At 41.7% G+C, this 20772-nt stretch overlaps 1 protein-coding gene across 7 annotated transcripts in view; it reads right to left on the bottom strand.

The window, feature by feature from the left end:
* Nucleotides 1-20772, bottom strand: part of DCX (doublecortin) — a 218908-nt gene that overhangs the window by 82759 nt on the left and 115377 nt on the right. For all 7 annotated transcript variants that reach the window (XM_079910828.1, XM_079910827.1, XM_079910825.1 and 4 more), the window contains exon 3: nt 19119-19459. In XM_079910828.1, coding sequence (XP_079766954.1) covers nt 19119-19459 — 341 coding nt within the window. The remainder of the gene's footprint in view (nt 1-19118; nt 19460-20772) is intronic.

Genomic DNA, 20772 nt, shown 5'->3' on the forward strand with positions numbered 1-20772 from the left:
CATTTAGTTATTCCTTTGGGCCTTGAAGCCTTTTTTCTTTTCAAGCTTCTCTAATTAAAATGCAAATAAATACCCGAGGCAGAGGCCAATGATTCCCAAAGTGCTTTCTACCATATGGTCATGGTTTGTTTTTTTTAAAAAAAAATAGGTTTGGTGTTCAAACAAGTTTGGGGAACACTGGACTAAGGAAAATCAAGCAGGTTTTTCTACAGAGGGCTTATAGGAGTCTTTTTCCAAGAAGGGAATGTACTATGCAATGTTACTAAACTTATTTGATCAAAGAACATTTGATCAGACTAGTATTACATATAACACAATTTGGGAAACGTGCTCTAAACTGATAGGAGCTAACATTATAGAGAAGATTGATTTGTTAGAGCCTTACCAACTGAATCCGTGATCTAAGATGAAGGCTCTGAAAAAATCAGATCAAAAAGGGTCTGACTTATCTGGGGATAACACTTTAAGTTATAAGGTAGGACAGAGCACATTGGACAAAGGGCTAGCTCTGTATATTAAAATGCATACATGACATAGGTTACATCAGAAGGGCATTTTGGTGACCACATATGACACAGGAGCTGGCAGAGAGTAAAGCCTTAGGAAAATGAAACACTGCACAGGCAAGTTATGATAGATCTGGAGCATGGGGAACTGCCAGAAAACATCAAATCCCACAGCCTGACCCACTCATGACTCCATCTGCCTAGGTATCTCTGAGGGCCTTCCTGAGTCAGCCCCTGCCCTCTGATTGATTGGAAAATTTTGCCTCCTGTTTCCAGCAATAGTGACTGCTCAAATTACCTGGATTGGACTGGTTTAATAACCTAAATCACCATTTGAAACAGATATTTTCTGTCACATTTGATGCAGCTGCACACTCCTGTCTCAAAACTATTCTCTTAGCCTCTCTGGACACATCGTCTAGTTATCCACAGTTCTCTTTAACAATTCCTGGGCTCCTCCTACCCATATGCCCTTAATGCAAATCTCCCCCATGGTCTTTTCCTGGAACAACTTCTCACATGAACCCTTGGTGAGCTCATCTACTTGCCTAATTTTAACCACAACTGTTTGCAGGTTATTCCAAAATCTGTATCTCCAACCTAGAACTCTCTCCTGATTCCAGACCCATATATACCACTACATCTTGGAGACTCCACTTAGATGTAACAAGGCATCCCAAGTTCAATATATCTAAGCTCTGCTTCTTGCCCTGGATTTCCCTACTCTACTGAATGGTTCTACCATCCACCTGTACCTCTCAGCCATAAACATCAGAGTCACCTGACTCCCTCACCTATGGTAGGCAAAATTCTAAGAATGATCCTTGCCCTTGTATAATCTCCTCCCCTTGAGTATGGTAGGAACCTGTGAATATGATATGTTATTTCTATGATTACATTATGTTACATGGCAAAAGGGGACATTTCAGACGTAAGCAGGGCTAAAAATCAGTTGACTTCCGGTTAGTCAAGGGGGAGATTATCCAGGTAGGAGCAATCTGATCACATGAGCCCTTTAAAAGCAGAGAGTTTGCTCTGACTGGTGGCAGAAGGGGAAATTAGAGAGATTCTGAGCATGAGAAGGATTTGATGTACCTTTGATGGCTTGAAGATAGAGACAGCCAAGAATGTTGGTAGCCTCTAGAAGCTGAAAATGGCTCCCAGCTAACCATCAGCAAGGAAATGGGGACCTCAGACCTACAGGTCAAGGAACTGAATTCTGCCGAAAAAACCTGGATGAGCTTGGACCAAGATTCATCCTCAGAGCCTCCCAATAAAAGCTCAGCCCATCTGACACTGTGACGTTAGCCCTGTGAGACCCTAAACAGAGAACCCAGTCAAGTCTGCTTTAACTCTGACCTACAGAACTGTGAGATAATAAATGGCTGGTGCTCTAAATGGCTACATTTGGAGTAATTTATTACACAGCAGTAGAAAAATAACACACCCTCAAATTCTATGTCTACTACCACTGCCTGGGTTTAGATCCTTCTATTTTCTTTCCTATACTACCACACAACCTCCTACCTGGTCTCCCTACTGGTTTCGTCTTCCTCAAATCCAGAACAACAGAGTGACTAACCCAAACTGCAAATCTGATCATGTTATTCCTCTGCTTAAAATCCTTCAGTGGTTTCTATCCCTATAGGATAACATCCAAGCTCCTTAACATAGTTTACAAGGTTATTCCTGAATCCTGCCCTTGACTTCCTCTCAGATTCACCTTCTGCCATGTCTGCCTTGCACCTTATCCTGTAACACAGTTTCTCGACCATAGCCCTACTGACATTTTGGGTCAGATAATTCTTTGTTGTAGGGAACTGTTCTGTGCGTTGTAGGATGTTTAACAGCATCCCCGGCCTCTACCAACTAGACGTCAGTAGCACCCCACCCTCATTTATGACAACCAACAATGTCTCTAGATATTGCCAAATGCCTCCTGGGGGGTGCAACACTGCCCTGGATAAAGACCACTGAGCTAATAATACAGAACTACAGTGTCTCCCTATACCCAAGCTGGTTGTTTTTTTTTCCTCAGGAGCTAATATCACAAGTCCTGGAAAGGGTAGAGTCTGTGGTATCAAGAATAAAAGTATTGTAAATCTAGAAAAAACAGATGCTCTCTAATAGATGGACTGGGGGTCTGGTTTTAAAGTTAAGAAGCTTTGGGGAGATAGCTTGAAGATGGTGGAGGAGGAAGACGTGGAGATCACTTTCCTCCCCACAAATACGTCAGAAATACATCTACACGTGGAACAACTCCTACAGAACACCTACTGAATGCCGGCAGAAGACCTCAGACCTCCCCAAAGGCAAGAAACTCCCCACGTACCTGGGTAGGGCAAAAGAAAAAAGAAAAACCAGAGACAAAAGAATAGGGACAGGACCTGCACCTCTGGGAGGGGGCTGTGAAGGAGGAAAGGTTTCCACACGCTAGAAGCCCCTTCACTGGTGGAGACAGGGGGTGGCGGGGGGGAAGCTTTGGAGCCACGGAGGAGAACGCAGCAACTGGGGTGCGGAGGGCAAAGCGGAGAGATTCCTGCACAGAGGATCGGTGCCGACCTGCACTCACCAGCCCGAGAGGCTTGTCTGCTCACCCGCCTGGGCAGGCGGGGGCTGGGAGCTGAGGCTCCGGCTTCGAAGGTCAGATCCCAGGGAGAGGACTGGGGTTGGCTGCGTGAACACAGCCTGAAGGGGCTAGTGCACCACAGCTAGCCGGAATGGAGTCCAGGAAAAAGTCTGGAGCTGCTAAAGAGGCAAGAGACCATTGTTTCGGGGTGCGCGAGGAGAGGGGATTCAGAGCACCACCTAAACGAGCTCCAGAGACAGGCGCAAGCCACGGCTATCAGCGCAGACCCCAGAGACGGGCATGAGACACTAAGGCTGCTGCTGCAGCCACCAAGAAGCGTGTGTGCAAGCACAGGTCACTCTCCACACCTCCATTGCCGGGAGTCTGTGCAGCCCGCCACTGCCAGGGTCCCGTGATCCAGGGACAACTTCCCTGGGAGAACACACGGTTCACTGCAGGCTGTTGCAATGTCACGCTGGCCTCTGCCGCCGCAGGCTCGCCCCACATTCCATACCCCTCCCTACCCGCCCCCCCGGCCTGAGTGAGCCAGAGCCCCCAAATCAGCTGCTCCTTTAACCCCGTCCTGTCTGGGCAGGAAACAGACGCCCTCAGGTGACCTACACGCAGAGGCGGAACCGAATCCAAAGCTGAACCCCAGGTGCTGTGCGAATAAAGAAGAGAAAGGGAAATCTCTCCCAGCAGCCTCAGGAGCAGCGGATTAAAGCTCCACAGTCAACTTGATGTACCCTGCATCTGTGGAATACCTGAATAGGCAACGAATCATCCCAAAACTGAGGCGGTAGATTTTGGGTGCAAATGTAGACTTGGGGTTTGCTTTCTACATCTGTTTCTGGTTTTATGTTTATCTTACTTTAGTATGTAGAGCTTATTATCATTGGTAGATTTGTTTATTGATTTGGTTGCTCACTTCTTTTTTTCTCTTTTATATATATATCTTTTTCCTTTTTCTCCTTTTGTGAATGTGTATGTGTATGCTTCTTTGTGTGGTTTTTTCAGTATAGCTTTGCTTTTACCATTTGTCCTAGGGTTCTGTATGTCCGTTTTTTTTTTTTGTTTGTTTGTTTTTTTAACTATAGTTTTTAGCACTTGTTAACATTTGTGGATTTGTATTTTCATTTGGTTGCTCTCTTCTTTCTTTCTTCCTTCCTTTTATTTATTACTTTTTAATTTTTTTATTTTTAATAATATATTTTTTATTTTAATAACTTTCTTTCTTTCTACCTTCCTTCCTTCCTGTCTCTCTCTCTCTCTCTCTCTCTCTCTCTCTCTGTCTCTCTGTCTCTCTGTCTCTCTTCCTTTCTTTCTTTCTCTCCCTTTTCTTCTGAGCTGTGTGCCTGACAGGGCCTTGGTGCTCTGGCCAGGTGTCAGGCCTGATCTCTGAGGTGGGAGAGCCGAGTTCAGGACACTGGACCACCAGAGACCTCCCAGCCCCATGTAATATCAAACGGTGAAAGCTCTCTCAGAGATCTCAATCTCAGCGCTAAGACCCAGCTCCAATCAATAACCAGCAACCTAAAGTGCTGGACACCCTATGCCAAACAACTAGCAAGACAGGAACACAACCCCACCCATTAGCAGAGAGGCTGCCTAAAATCATAATAAGGTCACAGACAGCCCAAAACACACCACCAGACACGGTCCTGCCCACCACAGAGACAAGATCCAGCCTCATCCAACAGAACACAGGCACCAGTGCCCTCCACCAGGAAGCCTACACAACCCACTGAGCCAACCTCATCCACGTGGGGCAGATACCAAAAAAAATGGGAAGTATGAACCTGCAGCCTGCAGAAAGGAGACCCCAAACACAGTAAGTTAACCAAAATGAGAAGACAGAGAAATACACAGCAGATGAAGGAGCAAGGTAAAAACCCACCAGACCAAACAAATGAAGAAGGAAATAGGCAGTCTACCTGAAAAAGAATTCAGAGTAAATGATAGTAAAGATGATCCAAAATCTTGGAAACAGAATGGAGAAAATACAATAAACGTTTAACAAGCACCTAGAAGAAGTAAAGAGCAAACAAACAATGAGGAACAACACAATAAATGAAATTAAAAATTCTCTAGAAGGAATCAATAACAGAATAACTCAGGCAGAAGAATGGATAAGTGACCTGGAAGATAAACTAGTGGAAATAACTACCACAGGGCAGAATAAAGAAAAAAGAGTGAAAATAATTGAGGACAGTCTCAGAGACCTCCGGGACAACATTAAATGCACCAACATTCGAATTATAGGAGTCCCAGAAGAAGAGCAAAAAAAAGGGACTGAGAAAATATTTGAAGATATTATAGTTGAAAACTTCCCTAATATGGGAAAGGAAATAGTCAATCAAGTCTAGGAAGCACAGAGAGTCCCATACAGGATAAATCCAAGGAGAAACATGCCAAGACACATATTAATCAAACTATCAAAAATTAAATACAAAGAAAAAATATTAAAAGCAGCAAGGGAAAAGTAACAAATAACATACAAGGGAATCCCCATAAGGTTAACAGCTGATCTTTCAGCAGAAACTCTGCAAGCCAGAAGGGAGTGGCAGGACACATTTAAAGTGATGAAAGAGAAAAACCTACAACCAAGATTACTCTACCCAGCAAGGATCTCATTCAGATGCGACAGAGAAATTAAAACTGCTTTACAGACAAGCAAAAGCTAAGAGCATTCAGCACCACCAAACCAGCTTTACAACAAATGCTAAAGGAACTTCTCTAGGCAGGAAACACAAGAGAAGGAAAACACCTACAATAACAAACCAAAAACAATTAAGAAAATGGTAATAGGAACACACATATCGATAACTACCTTAAATGTAAATGGATTAAATGCCCCAACCAAAAGACTCAGACTGGCTGAATGCATACAAAAACAAACCCCGTATATATGCTGTCTACAAGAGACCCACTTCAGACCTCGGGACACATACAGACTGAAAATGAGGTGATGGAAAAAGATATTCCATGCAAATGGAAATCAAAAGAAAGCTGGCTTACCATTTCTCATATCAGAAAAAATAGACCTTAAAATAAAGACTATTACAAGAGACAAAGAAGGACACTACATAATGATCAAGGGATCAATCCAAGAAGAAGATATAACAATTGTAAATACTTATGCACCCAACATATGAGCACCTCAGTACATAAGGCAAATGCTAAAAGCCATAAAGGGGAAATTGACAGTAACACAATCATAGTAGGGGACTTTAACACCCCACTTTCACCAATGGACAGATCATCGAAATGAAAATAAATAAAGAAACACAATCTTTAAATGATACATTAAACAAGGTGGACTTAATTGATACTTATAGGGCATTCCATCCAAAAACAACAGAGTACACTTTCTTCTCAACTGCTCATGGAACGTTCTCCAGGATAGATCATACCTTGGGTCACAAATCAAGCCTTGGTAAATTTAAGAAATTTGAAGTTGTATCAAGTATCTTTTCTGACCACAACGCTATGAGACTAGATATCAATTACAGGAAAAAATCTGTAAAAAATACAAACACATGGAGGCTAAACAATACACTACTAAACAACCAAGAGAGCACTGAAGAAATCAAAGAGGAAAAAAAATACCTAGAAAAAAATGACAATGAAAACATGACAACCCAAAACCTATGGGATGAGGCAAAAGCAGTTCTAAAAGGGAAGTTTATGGCAATACAATCCTACCTCAAGAAACAAGAAACATCTCAAATAAACAACCTAAACTTACACCTAAAGCAATTAGAAAAAGAACAAAAAAACCCCAAAGTTAGCAGAAGGAAAGAAATCATAAAGCTCAGATCAGAAATAAATGAAAAAGAAATGAAGGAAACAATAGCTAAGATCAATAAAACTAAAAGCTGGTTCTTTGAGAAGATAAACAAAATTAATAAACCACTAGCCAGACTCATCAAGAAAAAAAGGGAGAAGACTCAAATCCATAGAATTAGAAATGAAAAAGTAGTAAGAACTGACAAGGCAGAAATACAAAGGATCATGAGAGATTACTATAAGCAACTATATGCCAATAAAATGGACAACCTGGAAGAAATGGACAAATTCTTAGAAAAGCACAATCTCGTGAGACTGAATCAGGAAGAAATAGAAAATATAAACAGACCAATCACAAGCACTGAAACTGAAACTGTGATTAAAAATCTTCCAACGAACAAAAGTCCAGGACCAGATGGTTTCACAGGTGAATTCTATCAAACAGTTAGAAAAGAGCTAACATCTATCCTTCTCAAACTCTTCCAAAATATAGCAGAGGGAGGAACACTCCCAAACTCATTCTGCGAGGCCACCAGCACCCTAATACCGAAACCAGACAACGATGTCACACAAAAAGAAAACTACAGACCAGTATCACTGATGAACATAGATGCAAATATCCTCAACAAAATACTAGCAAACAGGATCCAACAGCACATTAAAAGGCTCATACACCATGATCAAGTGGAGTTTATTCCAGGAATACAAGGATTCTGCAATATACACAAATCAATCAATGTGATACACCATATTAACAAATTGAAAGAGAAAAACCATATGATCATCTCCATAGATGCAGAGAAAGCTTTCGACAAAATTCAACACCCATTTATGATAAAAACTCCCCAGAAAGTACGCATAGAGGGAACTTACCTCAACATAACAAAGGCCATATATGACAAACCCACAGCCAACATCGTTCTCAATGGTGAAAAACTGAAACCCTTTCCACTAAGATCAGGCACAACACAAGGTTGCCCACTCGCACCACTATTATTCAACATGGTTTTGGAAGTTTTAGCCACAGTAATCAGAGAAGAAAAAGAAATAAACGGAATCCAAATCGAAAAGAAGTAAAGCTGTCACTGTTTGCAGATGACATGATACTATACATAGAGAATCCTAAAGATGCTACCAGAAAACTACTAGAGCTAATCAACGAATTTGGTAAAGTAGCAGGATACAAAATTAATGCACAGAAATCCCTTGCATTCCTATACACTAATGATGAAAAATCTGAAAGAAAAATTAAGAAAACACTCCCACTTACCCTTGCAACAAAAAGAATAAAATACCTAGGAATAAACCTACCTAAGGAGACAAAAGACATGTATGCAGAAAACTATAAGACACTGATGAAAGAAATTAAAGATGATACAAACGGATGGAGAGATATACCATGTTCTTGGATTGGAAGAACCAACATTGTGAAAATGACTATACCACCCAAAGCAATCTACAGATTCAATGCAATCCCTATCAAATTACCAGTGGCATTTTTCACAGAACTAGACAAAAAATTTCACAATTTGTATGGAAACACAAAAGACCCCAAATAGCCAAAGTAGTCTTGAGAAAGAAAAACAGAGCTGGAGGAATTAGGCTCCCTTACTTCAGACTATACTACAAGGCTACAGTAATCAAGACAGTATGGTACTGGCACAAAAACAGAAATATAGATCAATGGAACAGGATAGAAAGCCCAGAGATAAACCCACACACATACGGTCACTTTATCTTTGATAAAGGAGGCAAGACTACACAATGGAGAAAAGCCAGCCTCTTCAATAAGTGGCGCTGGAAAAATGGACAGTTACATGTAAAAGAAAGAAAGTAGAACACTCCCTAACACCATACACAAAAATAGACTCAAAATGGATTAAAAACCTAAATGTAAGGCCAGACACTAGGAAACTCTCAGAGGAAAACATAGGCAGAACACTCTATGACATAAATCACAGCAAGGTCCTTTTTGACCCACCTCCTAGAGAAATAGAAATGAAAACAAAAATAAACTAACGGGACCTAATGAAACTTAAAAGGTTTTGCACAGCAAAAGAAACCATAAACAAGACAAAAAGACAACCCTCAGAATGGGAGAAAATATTTGCAAATGAAGCAACTGACAAAGGATTAATCTCCAAAATATACGAGCAGCTCATGCAGCTCAGTATCAAAAAAACAAACAACCCAATCCAAAAATGGGCAGATGACCTAAATAGACATTTCTCCAAAGAAGATATACAGACTGCCAACAAACACATGAAAGGATGCTCAACATCACTAATCATTAGAGAAATGCAAATCAAAACTACAATGAGGTATCACCTCACACCAGTCAGAATGGCCATCATCAAAAAAATCTACAAACAATAAATGCTGGAGAGGGTGTGGAGAAAACGGAATCTTCTTGCACTGCTGGTGGGAATGTAAATTGATACAGCCACTATGGAGAACAGTACGGAGGCTCCTTAAAAAACCAAAAATAGAAGTACCTTATGACCCAGCAATCCCACTACAGGGCATATACCCTGAGAAAACCATAATTCAAAAAGAGTCATGTACCACAATGTTCACTGCAGCTCTATTTACAATAGCCAGGACACGGAAGCAACCTAAGTGTCCATCAATAGATGAATGGATAAAGAAGATGTGGCACAGATATACAATGGAATATTACTCAGCCATAAAAAGAAATGAAATTGAGTTAATTGTCATGAGGTGGATGGACCTAGAGACTGTCATACAGAGTGAAGTAAGTCAGAAAGAGAAAAACAAATACCATATGCTAACACATATATATGGAATCTAAAATTAAAAAAAAACTGGTTCTGAAAAACCTATGGGCAGCACAGGAAGAAAGATGTAGACGTACAGAATGGACATGAGGACAGGGGAAGGGGAAGAGTAAGCTGGGACGAAGTGAGAGAGTGGCATGGACATACATACACTACCAAATGCAAAACAGATAGCTAGTGGGAAGCAGCCGCATAGCACAGGGAGATCAGCTCGGTGCTTTGTGTCCACCTAGAGGGGTGGGATAGGGAGGGTGGGATAGGGAGTGCGGGAGGGAGACGCAAGAGGGAGGATATACGGGGATATATGTATGCATACAGCTGATTCACTTTGTTATACAGCAGAAACTAACACACCATTGTTAAGCAATTATAGTCCAATAAAGATGTTAAAAAGAAATATGTGCAGGGCTTCCCTGGTGGCACAGTGGTTGAGAGTCCACCTGCCGATGTGGGGGACACAGGTTCGTGCCCCGGTCTGGGAGGATCCCACGTGCCGTGGAGCGGCTGGTCCCGTGAGCCATGGCCGCTGAGCCTGCGCGTCCAGAGCCTGTGCTCCGCAACGGGAGAGGCCACAACAGTGAGAGGCCCACGTACCGAAAAAAAAAAAAAAGTCCACACAAAAACTTACACATATGTTCTTAGCAGCATTAGTAATAATAGTCAAAAGATGGAAACAACTCAAATGTCTATCAAACAATGAATGGATAAATAAATGTGCTATATCCATAGAATGGAATGTTATTCATCCATAGAAAGGAATGAAATCCAAATACATGCTACAACACGGATGAGCCTTGAAACATTACGCTAAGTGAAAGAAACCAGTCACAAAGACTATATATTGTGCGATTCACTTGCATAAAATGCCCAGTAAAGGCAAATCTACTGATACAGAAAGTAGGTTAGTGGTTGCTTAGGGCTATGGGAAATAGGGGGTAGGAGAGTGGTAGCTAAAAGGTATAAGATTTTCTTTAGAGATGATGAAATGTTTAAAAATTGACTATGGCAATGGCTGTACATATCTATGAATACACTAAAAAATCATTGAATTATACACTTTGAATGGGTGAAGTATATGGTATGTGAATTATATCTCAATTAAGCTTTTACCAAAAAAAAAGTAACCCAAGCAATTCTTGGCATCTCCTTACTCCTCTGCCCCAATCCTGCTTAACACTACCCTGAAGGGATAGGACATGGAAACAAGCAGGTTCGGATGGGTCTGGGGTGAGAACATCACGAGTCTAGAGCAAGGCGGGCACTGCCAAGGAACTTTCCACTTCTCTTGAGCCCACTAGTTTTTTCCTACTTAGTGAGGCTTAGCCAACCTCACTCTTGTAGCTTTGGATTGAGTCACTGTTCCAGAGCACCTATATAGGAGAAACTTCTGTGCCATTAGTTCACATCCACAGTTCTTGGAAGTTCTAGAAAACTTCAGAGAATTTGGCTGCTAACTTTTGATGCCAAGGTACTCGCTGGATATATGGGCCACTGCTATTTCTAACTCTCAGATTAAAATCAAATTTTTAAAAACCTGTCTTATCTTTTCAACAAATGGTGCTGGAAAAATCAGATATACATTTGCAAAAAAAGGAAGGAAGGAAGGAGGGAGGGAGGAAGGGAGGGGGGAGAGAGGGAGGGAAGGAAGAAACAAAGAAAGAGAAAGGAAGGAAGGAAGAAAAGCAAAACCTTGACCCTTACCTCATACCATACACAAAAATTAATTAATTGAATTTCACCGAAATGAAAAAAAATTGCTCTTGAAAAATTAAGACAGCCATTAAAAAGATGGAAACACATACTACAGACTGGGAGAAAATATTTGCAAATTACGTATGTGATAAAAGACTTGTATCCAGAATATATAAAGAACTCTTATAACTCAATAATAAGAAGACAATTCAATTTTTTAAATGGCAAAGATCTAAATAGACAGTTTAACAAAGAAGATACACAAATATCCAATAAGCATGTGAAAATACATTTGATATCATTAGTTATTAGGGACATGCAAATAAAAAAAAACACAATGAGATACCATTTTATACCCACTAGAATGACTCTGATAAAAAGATAGACAATAACAAGTGTTGGCAAGATGTGAAGAAACTGGAATCCTCCTACATTGCTAGTAGGGATGTAAAATGGTGCAGCCATTTTAGAAAATAGTCTGGCAGTTTCTCAAAATGTAAACATATACATACCATGTAACCCAGCAATACTATTCTTAGGCATTTCCCCAAGATAAATGAAGACATATGTCCACATAAAAATCTGAACATGAATGTTCGTAGCAGCTTTATTCATAATAGCCAAAAGGTTGAAACAACCCAAATGTCCATCAAATTATGAATAAATAAATAAAATGTGGTATATCCATACAATGTAATATTATTCAGCCATAAAGAGGAATGAAGTAGTGCTATGCTACAACATGATGAACCTTGAAAACATGCTAAATAAAGAAGTCAGCCACAATAGACCATATATGGCAAGATTTCATTCATTAGAATTCCAGAATGAGCAAGTCTGTAGAGACAGAAAGTAGATAAGTGATTGCCTAGCAATGGGGGGACTGGGGGATTGGAGCATGATGTCTCAAGGGTGCAGAGTTTCTTTTCGTGGTGATGAAAATTTTCTAAAATTGATCCTGGTGACGGATACACAACTCTGTGAACATACTAAAAGCCATTGAATTGTACACAAAAGGGGTGAATTGTATGGTATGGAAGTTATATCTCAATGAAGCTATTTTTAAAACTATATTTGGAGACAACGCATTTTCTTCCACTTTGAGGGAATGGCAATAATGAGAAAGATGAAAGTAAAGAACTAAGAACAAGAGGCCAGTTACTTCAATGGTTGCTGATGGAACCGCCTGCATCCCTGGATCAGTCCCCACTTAATGATCCTCCTCAGTTTACTCAAGAAATAGCTCTGATGCTAACCTCTCCCATTGTCAATAATTCTTTTCAGCACTGAAAATAGCACCACTATGTTGAAGACACCTTAATAATGGCACTGTTAAATGCTTGACAGTTAGCAGGCTGGCTTTCATCTTGCCTTGTTTTGTGATTCCTCCACCCTCTGCTTCTCATATCATCCACATTGGAAAGAAAAGGCGTTCAAATCAAAATTACAAGTTTGAAAATATACTTTGGTCATGTCATCACAGGTGTCAAGAAAGATCTGAATATAAGACCTGTGCAAATACCTTTAGGGACCATCCTAGAAAACAACATATCCACCAAGGTGATTACTATATCAGGTTGGAGATCCTAGGAGCATAGAGAGGTGGAGGGCATTGAGAAGAGTAGCAGCTTAGTGAAAAATATCTAAACAGAAGCAACACTGTAAGATGAATACTCTGTTAACATGGAGCCAGAAGTACTCTTATAGGTCATGTACTTATCTCAAAAACAGCTCCAGAGAAGAGATGTGATTGGCCCCCATAACACATAGCTAGTTGAGAACACAGTGACGACGAGAACTCAGGTCTTTGAATCCCAGTTTAGGGCTCTTTCCATATGCTAATGTTGGATATTGATAGACTAGTCAGTGTGGGAGACTGGAATACTGTGCCAAAGCTTTTGAGTGAAAGGACCAAGCCCCAGCTCAATCACTGCTCAGAGCCAAGAGCATCTCATCAAGAATAAAACTCCGGGCTTCCCTGGTGGCACAGTGGTTGAGAGTCCACCTGCCGATGCAGGGGACACGGGTTCATGCCCTGGTCCGGGAAGATCCCACATGCCGCGGAGTGGCTGGGCCCGTGAGCCATGGCCGCTGAGCCTGTGCGTCCAGAGCCTGTGCTCCGCAACGGCAGAGGCCACAAGAGTGAGAGGCCCACGTACCACAAAAAAAAAAAAAAAAAGAATAAAACTCTAAGATGATAAATTACTGAAGAAATAACCAATCACCAGACTACACTTGGTCTTTTCTTTCCAGAAGAACAACAGTATATTCGATGTTTGGCCACTTCCATCTTTCTTTTTTTTTTTTTTTTTTGGCTGTGCCGTGTGGCTTGCAGGATCTTAATTCCCTGACCAGGGATCAAACCCAGGCCACCGCAGTGAAAGCGTCGAGTCCTAACCGCTGGACCACCAGCAAATTCCCTTAAGCCTTCTTTTAAAGCATAAAATCTACCTCAGTGTGAGACATCTTGAAGTCTATATTACATATAGCAAAGTAGTTTGCAAACTACCTCCTTTCAAAGAGCCCAGCCTGGCTTCCCTTCTTTGCTCTTTTCTACTTCATGTTCAAGCCAATCGTCTCAAATCCTGTCTCCAGGAATCAAATCTGTGGAAGGTTGAGGAGGGGGAACTTTTGGTAATGCAAACATTACCTTTCCAGCCTTGGTTTTCTCAAGTGAAGGTCAATGATAAATGACCTCCCTTTTGGGGCATAATTTATGTCCACGTGGCCTTTTCGATTGAGCCAAGGTTGACTAACAGGACACAACACTAGGAGGAGAGAAGGGATGGCTCTGGGAGACCTGGAGGCCAGGGAGTATAAGTAAGACCAGATGTGGCTGAAGGGGGCAGAGGTGGGGGGCATGGAGAAATACCGGCTACACAAGCAAAATAAAGTCACATCCACCTTGGGAAATGCACTCAACATTTCCAAGGTTAGATCCAACTTGTCTTCCTGTGTTTTCTGCAATTACCTTTGTGCTTCCAGCACCCAGTTATTTAGTATAGCAAGATGGAAGGGGCAAGTCTTTCCTGGAATACTTAGCAGCAGTTCAAACATCCTTCATGCTCTCATTTTCCTATTCTACCATCTTCTGGTTCAAAACATTTCTTAAAACTCCTGTTCTAGCTTCCGAGGCTATGGGTAATCTTGGAATCAGCTTAAACCTCTTTTGTTATTCTGAGACCTAAAATTCCTGGTTCAAGTAGTTAGTACTAGAAAGATATAGACAGAAACACAAAATAAATTCATCCAAATGAAGACTGGCCCAACAAAGCTAACACAAATCCTAAAGGCCATACTTATCCCTTAGGCAGGGATCTTGAGGCAACAGTGAATCTCTGCACAGAACCTGAATATGGGCAAAACTGAGAATAGAGATGCCAATAAGTATAGCATGAAAATGGATGGTGTGAGGACCAGCTGTAGCCCTGTGTAAGACGCCAAAACGCTAAACGTCTGTTATTAAAGCTCTGCATCTCTAAAAAACAGAAGCACCATGCCCTGTGCTTTACAGAAATGAATTTAAGGCTAGACCATGTATCTACTGAGCCACTACTACCAAGTGAACCAGAAATCTGGGTTCCAGTTTTTATGCGTCCATTACGTTTAAGCATAAAGGTCCATATGTGACTTGATTATAGAAATTAATAGTTGGATAATTTTGTCAACACACTTCAATCACTCCAGCTGCCAAGGAATCAAAAGAACAACTTCACCTGAGAGTGAACCAATATGTATCATCATCCAACTCTTCATCGTGTTTTCCCCGACCTCCTAGAAATCCACTACAGCCCGTGGGAGTAGCCAGAGCGCTACTAACTACTCCTTATTCCATTAGCAATTGCTTATTGAGGTGAGGAATAAACTGGGTCCTCGTCCTCCTAGTGATGGTTAGCTTCCCTGCCTACACAGACCGCAAATATCTCTGAGGAAACTGGTCTTCTATACCGGCAAAACATAAGCCCTGAAAATATCAAAGGCTCCAAAAGCACATCCGAACAAAATAAAAACAGAAAGAGATGAGAGCCACGTCCACAGGTTTCTTGTCAATCAGCATAAGTCAATCAGTCAAATGGTATACATGAGAACAGAAGCAACAATAAATCTGGTATAATCAACTGGGCTGTTTTAACTGATCATTATTTAAACGACGGGGGAGAAAACGACTTGATTTGGTCTGTTTGGGATCCAGTTAGAGCAAGACTGAAACCAAGGGATGGCCTTGACTTCATGATAAAAACGTTCCATAACAAAGAGCCTTGACCATACTTTGTCCTTTCTGCCTGGTGCCACATTTAGCCAAAGACAGGCATGGAATCTCATCCAAGCAAGTCCGAGCCATTGCAACACATGTGCCTTCAGCCTGCACAGAGGAAGATCATATTCCCAAGCAGTAAGAATACCCACCAGTAATCAAAGTGACTGACAGGTGTTAACATTAGGGCTGTCATCACTAGAACTGGGAGATGGGCTGGGCTCCAAAATTTTGAATTTGGCACCGAATTTCAGTATACTCAGCACCTATTCTGTAATTAGTAGGTTTTGTCCTTGCACCCCCAAATTTTGTTATTTAATGTCCTTGCCGTAACCACACAACAATGTTTGATTTGTGGGTTACCCCATGCATACCAGTGAGGTTAGAGTAGTTAGCTCCTAATCATTCAGCATATTCTGTAAACAGCATTTCCTAGTGTGCTCCCAGAGAGTGTGTGTATGTGTGCGTGTGTGCGTGTATCTGTGTATTCCATATGTTTGTGGTTAAAAAAGACTGGGAAATCCTGGGTCTAAATTAAATGGGTTTCCTTTCTGCAGGACTTCTCAGAACATTTAATGTGCCAATGGGCAATGTGAATCTCTAAGAAAGGCATATAATTTGCAGCATTTCACAACTTTATTTGACCACAAAACCCTTTTATGAAGAGCTCCTGGGGGTGGGGAGATGGGGACAGTTCTCAGAATGCACTTTGGGAAAAACTGCTTTCAAAGTCTGCTCTCAGTGACTTCCAAGTGAGTAATAGATCGGAGCTGCCGGGGTGGAATATGCACTCCTTTGGAAGCCCCCCTATGTCTTCTGATAGACCTAAGGATAGTGTCTGGGACATTGAAAACAGAGGGCTTCTCAGAACATATCAGAACAGCTACCTGGGCCATGTGAGAATCTCCTTATGTCAACAAACATTTATAGAGCATCCACCATGAATCAGGAGCTAAGCATTAAAAAACAAACAAACAAAAAGGTTAAGATTACTTTAACTTTGCATGGTGGAGACAGAGAAGTTTTCAGAAATAACATGATATTTGAGGTAGGGCTTAAAAGATGACCCCCGGGGTCAGGGTAGGCAGAGGGAGACATTTTAAAGAGAAGGAACATGGACTTCCCTGGTGGCACAGTGGTTGGGAGTCCACCTGCCGATGCAGGGGACACTGGTTCGTGCCCCGGTCCGGGAAGATCCCACATGCCGCAGAGCGGCTGGGCCCGTGAGCCATGGCCGCTGAGCCTGCACGTCCGGAGCCTGTGCTCCGCAAACGGGAGAGGCCACAACAGTCAGAGGCCCGCATACCAGAAAAAAAAAAAAAAAAAAAGAGAAGGAACAGTATGTGCAGAGCCAGTGATGCCTGCTCCCTCGAGCACGCCTCCCTGACGTGTCTGTACACACACCATATCATACTCTGGCATTTCCTAACGTGTTCCCCAAAGAAATGGGAACCAATCCTTGAAAGGAGTTGGAAAGCTTGCTGTAGGATGAAAATCCACCCATCACTGGACTGGAGCTTGTTTACCTAAGAGGCGGAGGTGTCCCTTTATTTATTATTAGGAACAATCACAGAATGCTGAGGTATGGTACATCCCACAAAGTGCTGGAAATTTGTGGTAAGAATGATGAAGGTAAAGTAGGGGGAAGAGTGCTAACATTTATTAATATATATGTAAACTGTCTGACAATTTACATATTTTCTCAATGATGAATTGTATGCATATGTATTTACATTGCGTGTTTTGATTTACAGAGTGCTTTCATATCCATGATTTCATTCGATCTTCATGAGAATCCTGTGAACATGGGTAGGGCAGGTGTGATTAGCCCCTTTGTACAGAGGAGAAGTGTGAGCCTCAGGACAGGTACGTGGTTAGCCCAACGTCACAGAGTAAGTGGCAATACCCAGATTAGAAACGAAGTCTTCTAAATCCCAGTCTTACGTCCTTGATTTGTATTTCCCCTGTACTTCTTCAAGAGGCTGAAGGTACAGGGAAGCAGAGTTATACCTAACGTTAGAAAAATCTTTCTAAAAATCACAGCTGTTCAACAGTGAAATAGGCTGTTTTATGAAACTGAAATGATTGTAGAGTATATCCTTGCCATAGGAGGGAGATTAAATGTCATGGCTTCTAGAGTTAGGGTCACCCTCAACTCGAAGATCCACTGATCATAAAATTCCTAGACCCTACTTCTCCGAGGTGAGGTTTACGATGATTAATCCTGTTCCTGGACAGCTCCTGTTCATCATACACTTGGTCCTCAAAAAAGAGATACTCTTAGATGCTTAGGAGTTAGAACTTTTCCCATCGCAGATAAACCCATTGCTGTGGTACAACAAACACAGATCACATACAACCAGTACCTCCAGGTTTCTCTCAGATCACAAAATGGTGGCGAACAGATAGAAGCCACACATTTAACCAAATTACCACGTATATGAGTTTGCATTTTCCCAGAAACTTAAAATCTTGCAGCACACAGTATATATCAGAGATTATGGGAGGAGGCACAGTTCTGCATTTGAACACTCAGCATCCTGATATGGTGAATCTATTTTTTTTTTAAGAATCTATATAGTTGTTCAAACACCAAAGGTATTTTAAGAGGTAGAAAGTATGGACTGATAATAATCCACACTTGTCTTATCTGATGAGGGACCAGGATTCTCTTTACAGCCAAAGAAACCAGCCAGTGTTCCAATTCCCTTGGAACATTTTTTGTCATATATTTACAGCTCCCTGTGCTCAAGAGAATGGTGCATCTGTCTGATGGAGACGCCTGGCTGCATTCTTTCCCAGATATTAATATAGGTGGCACTTTAGTAGCATAACCAATGACATGAAGAACCTGATTTGGAGAGAAACAGATGGTACCATCTTTCTTGGGCTAATTTTAGGATCCTGAAATAGTCCCTTTCCACACAAACCATCAGTGGAACCAGATTAAGACAGCTATGTCACATGGGAAAGGGAGACAGAAAAAAATGTGGTCTAGTGTGAGGCAAAGACAACGAACCAGAAACCTCAGTGCTTCCCTTCGTATTCTCCTGTCATAGAATATGAGGGTCACTTCCACCTCTTTTCATCAGAATGGATGCTGAATACCAATGTAAGAGTATCTAAGAAGAAATGAGTGGGCAAATCTCAGTTCTAGTCACATACATTGAACGATCCAGGTTGCATCATGCACTAGCTAAATTCATATTCCAAGGAGTTTGTAGGACCTAGGCTCCAACACATCTTTTCTTAGCAGATAAGGAAGCTTGTAAGTGACCATTCTACCTGGCAAGTCAGAAACAGATAGAATTTCAAAGCCTCACATTCCTGGTCCATTGCTTTGTCTGCTGCAAAGACCTTTCTCCCAAATGAGACATAATATATCAGGTAGGGATGACGAGAGGTAGAGGAAGAGTCTCCCAACCAGAAATGATGTCCGAGGTGTAAGATGGTCGGCCAAGCATTTAGAACAAATGAGAAGAGGTATAATCCGGGGAAGAAGCACCTACCTGTTTTCCATCCAGAGTGTAGAGTTTTTTGACAACCCCGGTCTCTAGTTTGATGGCTTCAGTGATATCAGTGAGGACTTGCTCAAAAGAGTGGGCTGTCTTCTTGTTCAGAAGCACACGCACAGCCTTCCGAGGCTTCACCCCACTGCGGATGATGGTCACCAGCTTGGGGCGCACAAAGTCCTTGTTCTCTCTGGCCTGGGCACTGTTGCTGCTAGCCAGGGACTGAGGGGCTTTCATATTAGCAGATGTCTTCACATTGACAGACCAGTTGGGATTGACATTCTTGGTGTACTCCACCTTTTTGAAGAAGTTGTCTGAGGAGCAAACATAGCTTTCCCCTAAGGGAAGAAATAAGTGGTGATTAGTTTAACAGCAGGTATATGGACTATTCTAACCAAACTAATACACACTGACCTCGAAGTAGGACTTCTGGAAAAATGGTGATAAAAACAAACTTCATGTGCAATTCCTAGTTAGGCCCTCTAACAACTGGGCTCATTCAAATTCAAGAGCAAGTCATCGGCAAAATATTGAAAAAATCCTGTAAAGCTAAGGGTCCCAAGGATAATGAACATACCTAAGTATAATCTAACAAGTGGGGTTCTCAAGTTTGATATGATTTCATTTGAATTGAAAAGTTTACATTAACTCCTAGGATGTCTGTTAATGTCTAGGGGCATTACTAGAGCGTTTTTAACATGTCTCTATTTCTTAAAGTTCCTGTCCTATTTCTGGACTCACAGCCCTATTTGTTATATTATGAACTGAAGAGAACTTTCAAAATCAATACATTTTTATTCCAAGTCAAAGTGACCAAAGTCACGTTGTGTATTGGGCATACAGTGCAAACTTGCCCAGAAGCCCGATTGTACTTTGTACAGAGTATATGGCAAAGCAGTAGAATGCTAAAATGGGAAATGTGTGTGTGTGGTGAATGTATGTATGTGTGTATCATTGTGTCTTTTACCCCCATACCCAGGTGGAGAAACTATCTAAATAACAACCTGTAGACACACACACACACACACACACACACACACTATTACTTGTGTCTGCAAGTCTAGCTCTTGCTTGAGAAATGCTCTCCCCTGTTTCCACCACCCACCCCTCATCTTTCCATCTTCCTGAATGCCACACACCAGCTCGGTGTACTCAGGGCCATCTTCACCAGTGCTCACCCTTGGCTGCCACAGGTAATGAGGTGGAGATGTGAGAATACACCATACAGCCTGATTTATGGATTGGAGGGATCTAGTGTAATTTTCACATTTACCATGGGCTAGAGGAAATGACTAGTACAGCGGAAGAAATGCAGGGGCCAGAGGCAAGAGGAGGGGATTAGACACCTGGGACTAGAAGCTGGAGAAAAGAGGAAGAGAGGCTCAGCCTCGGGGAGAGACTATTGGAAAAGGTTGAATTTTTTGAGTGAAACACATTAGCCTCAAGGTATACAGAAGTTCAGCCAGAGGTTGAGATGCAGAAAACCAGTGTGACTGAATCAGGCTTAACTCATCAGTAATAACGCTAAATCGATCAATCAATCAATCAACCCGAGCCTGTGCAAAGAAAGCATCAAACACAATTATCATCTGATGGCTCTTCTTCCTTCGGTCTCAGCAGGAGAACCGAGCAGAGACATTCACAAACGCCC

Source organism: Stenella coeruleoalba (genome assembly GCF_951394435.1).
Source record: "Stenella coeruleoalba genome assembly, chromosome: X".
Taxonomy (NCBI): domain Eukaryota; kingdom Metazoa; phylum Chordata; class Mammalia; order Artiodactyla; family Delphinidae; genus Stenella; species Stenella coeruleoalba.